Raw genomic sequence first — 1,172 nt, 5'->3', positions numbered from 1 at the left:
CATCTTTTTTCCTTGTATCTCTCCCATCCTGCCCACCCTGCTCAAACCTGCCCTCCTCTCCCCAACCCACCTTCCCACTCACACAGGTAAGGAGAGCAGTTTGGGAGAGGCCGACTTGCAGCCGAGCTCCGACCCTTCGGGCATGGACAGCAGCTACCTCAGCGTGAAGGAGGCTGGCGTGAAGGTGCCCCAGGACAGGGCCAGCTCCGACCTACCCAGCCCCATGGACAAGGCCGACTCGGAGAGCAACAAGGGCAAGAAGCGGAGGAACCGCACCACCTTCACGAGTTACCAGCTGGAGGAGCTGGAGAAGGTCTTCCAGAAGACCCACTACCCCGATGTCTACGCCAGAGAGCAGCTAGCCATGAGGACAGACCTCACGGAGGCTCGTGTACAGGTAACAGGGGATGGCCTGGGGCTGGGCGAGGGGTGGGTGAGCTGCAAGCAAGCCTCTGCTCTCTGGGGCTCTTCCTGGCAAGATTGAGATGCAGAGGTGACCAGGACGCTTGGTTCCAGAAAGCCTGAGCTGGTACAGCAGCGACAGCTCGTGCTGGCTAAGCAGGAGCCAAGACTGCACCAGGCCTGGTGATCCAGAGCAAAATCATGCTCACGCCACCTCGAGAGGAGCAGGAAAGCCGACCAGCCGCACTGTGGTCTCAACCACCTCCACCCACAGAGATGCCAGCACCCGTGAACCAGCTCCCCCGAACTCACCCGGGGCTCCAGCAGAGATGAACTCCAGCGAATGACTCTCTGAGGGCTGCTCTTGCCTCCAAGTCAAGGCTAACTTGAGGCAGCACATGCACCGTCCCTCGGGGTGGACATCCGCAGCTCACACCTTGATGGCCACCAAAGGTCCCGCTGACGTGCAGGCTCTCATCTCCGGTCTAGCCAATCCTGTGACATCCATCTGCTGGCATTTATCAGCTCAGCATCCCCAGAACCTGCCTCCGCTGGCCTGCGGAGACACTGGCTGGCATCTCTCACACCAGGAAGCTCCGCGGTCCCGGGCAGCCTGCTCCCCCTCTGCTCTCACCTTTACCAGGCAGGTGACTGTAAACACAGTCACACGGCCGAAGCCAGCGTCCCTGCCTCGGTCCATCCACTCCCAGTTTCACCTGGCTGCAGGGTTCTTCTCCGCGTGCCTCAGTGGGTTTGGCGTGCTCTTCTTG

General features: G+C 60.8%; 1 protein-coding gene across 1 annotated transcript in view; it reads left to right on the top strand.

Moving 5' to 3' along the window:
- Nucleotides 1-92: 92 nt before the first annotated feature.
- LOC104500842 (homeobox protein aristaless-like 4) overlaps nucleotides 93-1,172 on the top strand; it is a gene marked incomplete at its 3' end in the record, with an annotated part of 8,198 nt that continues 7,118 nt past the window's right edge. The window contains exon 1 of the mRNA XM_010144566.1: nucleotides 93-397. Within this exon, the coding sequence (XP_010142868.1) occupies nucleotides 143-397 (255 nt within the window). The remainder of the gene's footprint in view (nucleotides 398-1,172) is intronic.

The sequence above is a fragment of the Buceros rhinoceros genome, unplaced genomic scaffold (genome assembly GCF_000710305.1).
Source record: "Buceros rhinoceros silvestris isolate BGI_N320 unplaced genomic scaffold, ASM71030v1 scaffold16280, whole genome shotgun sequence".
NCBI lineage: Eukaryota > Metazoa > Chordata > Aves > Bucerotiformes > Bucerotidae > Buceros > Buceros rhinoceros.
The sequence above is the reverse complement of the archived record's forward strand: the minus strand, read 5'-3'. Positions and strand labels throughout refer to the sequence as shown.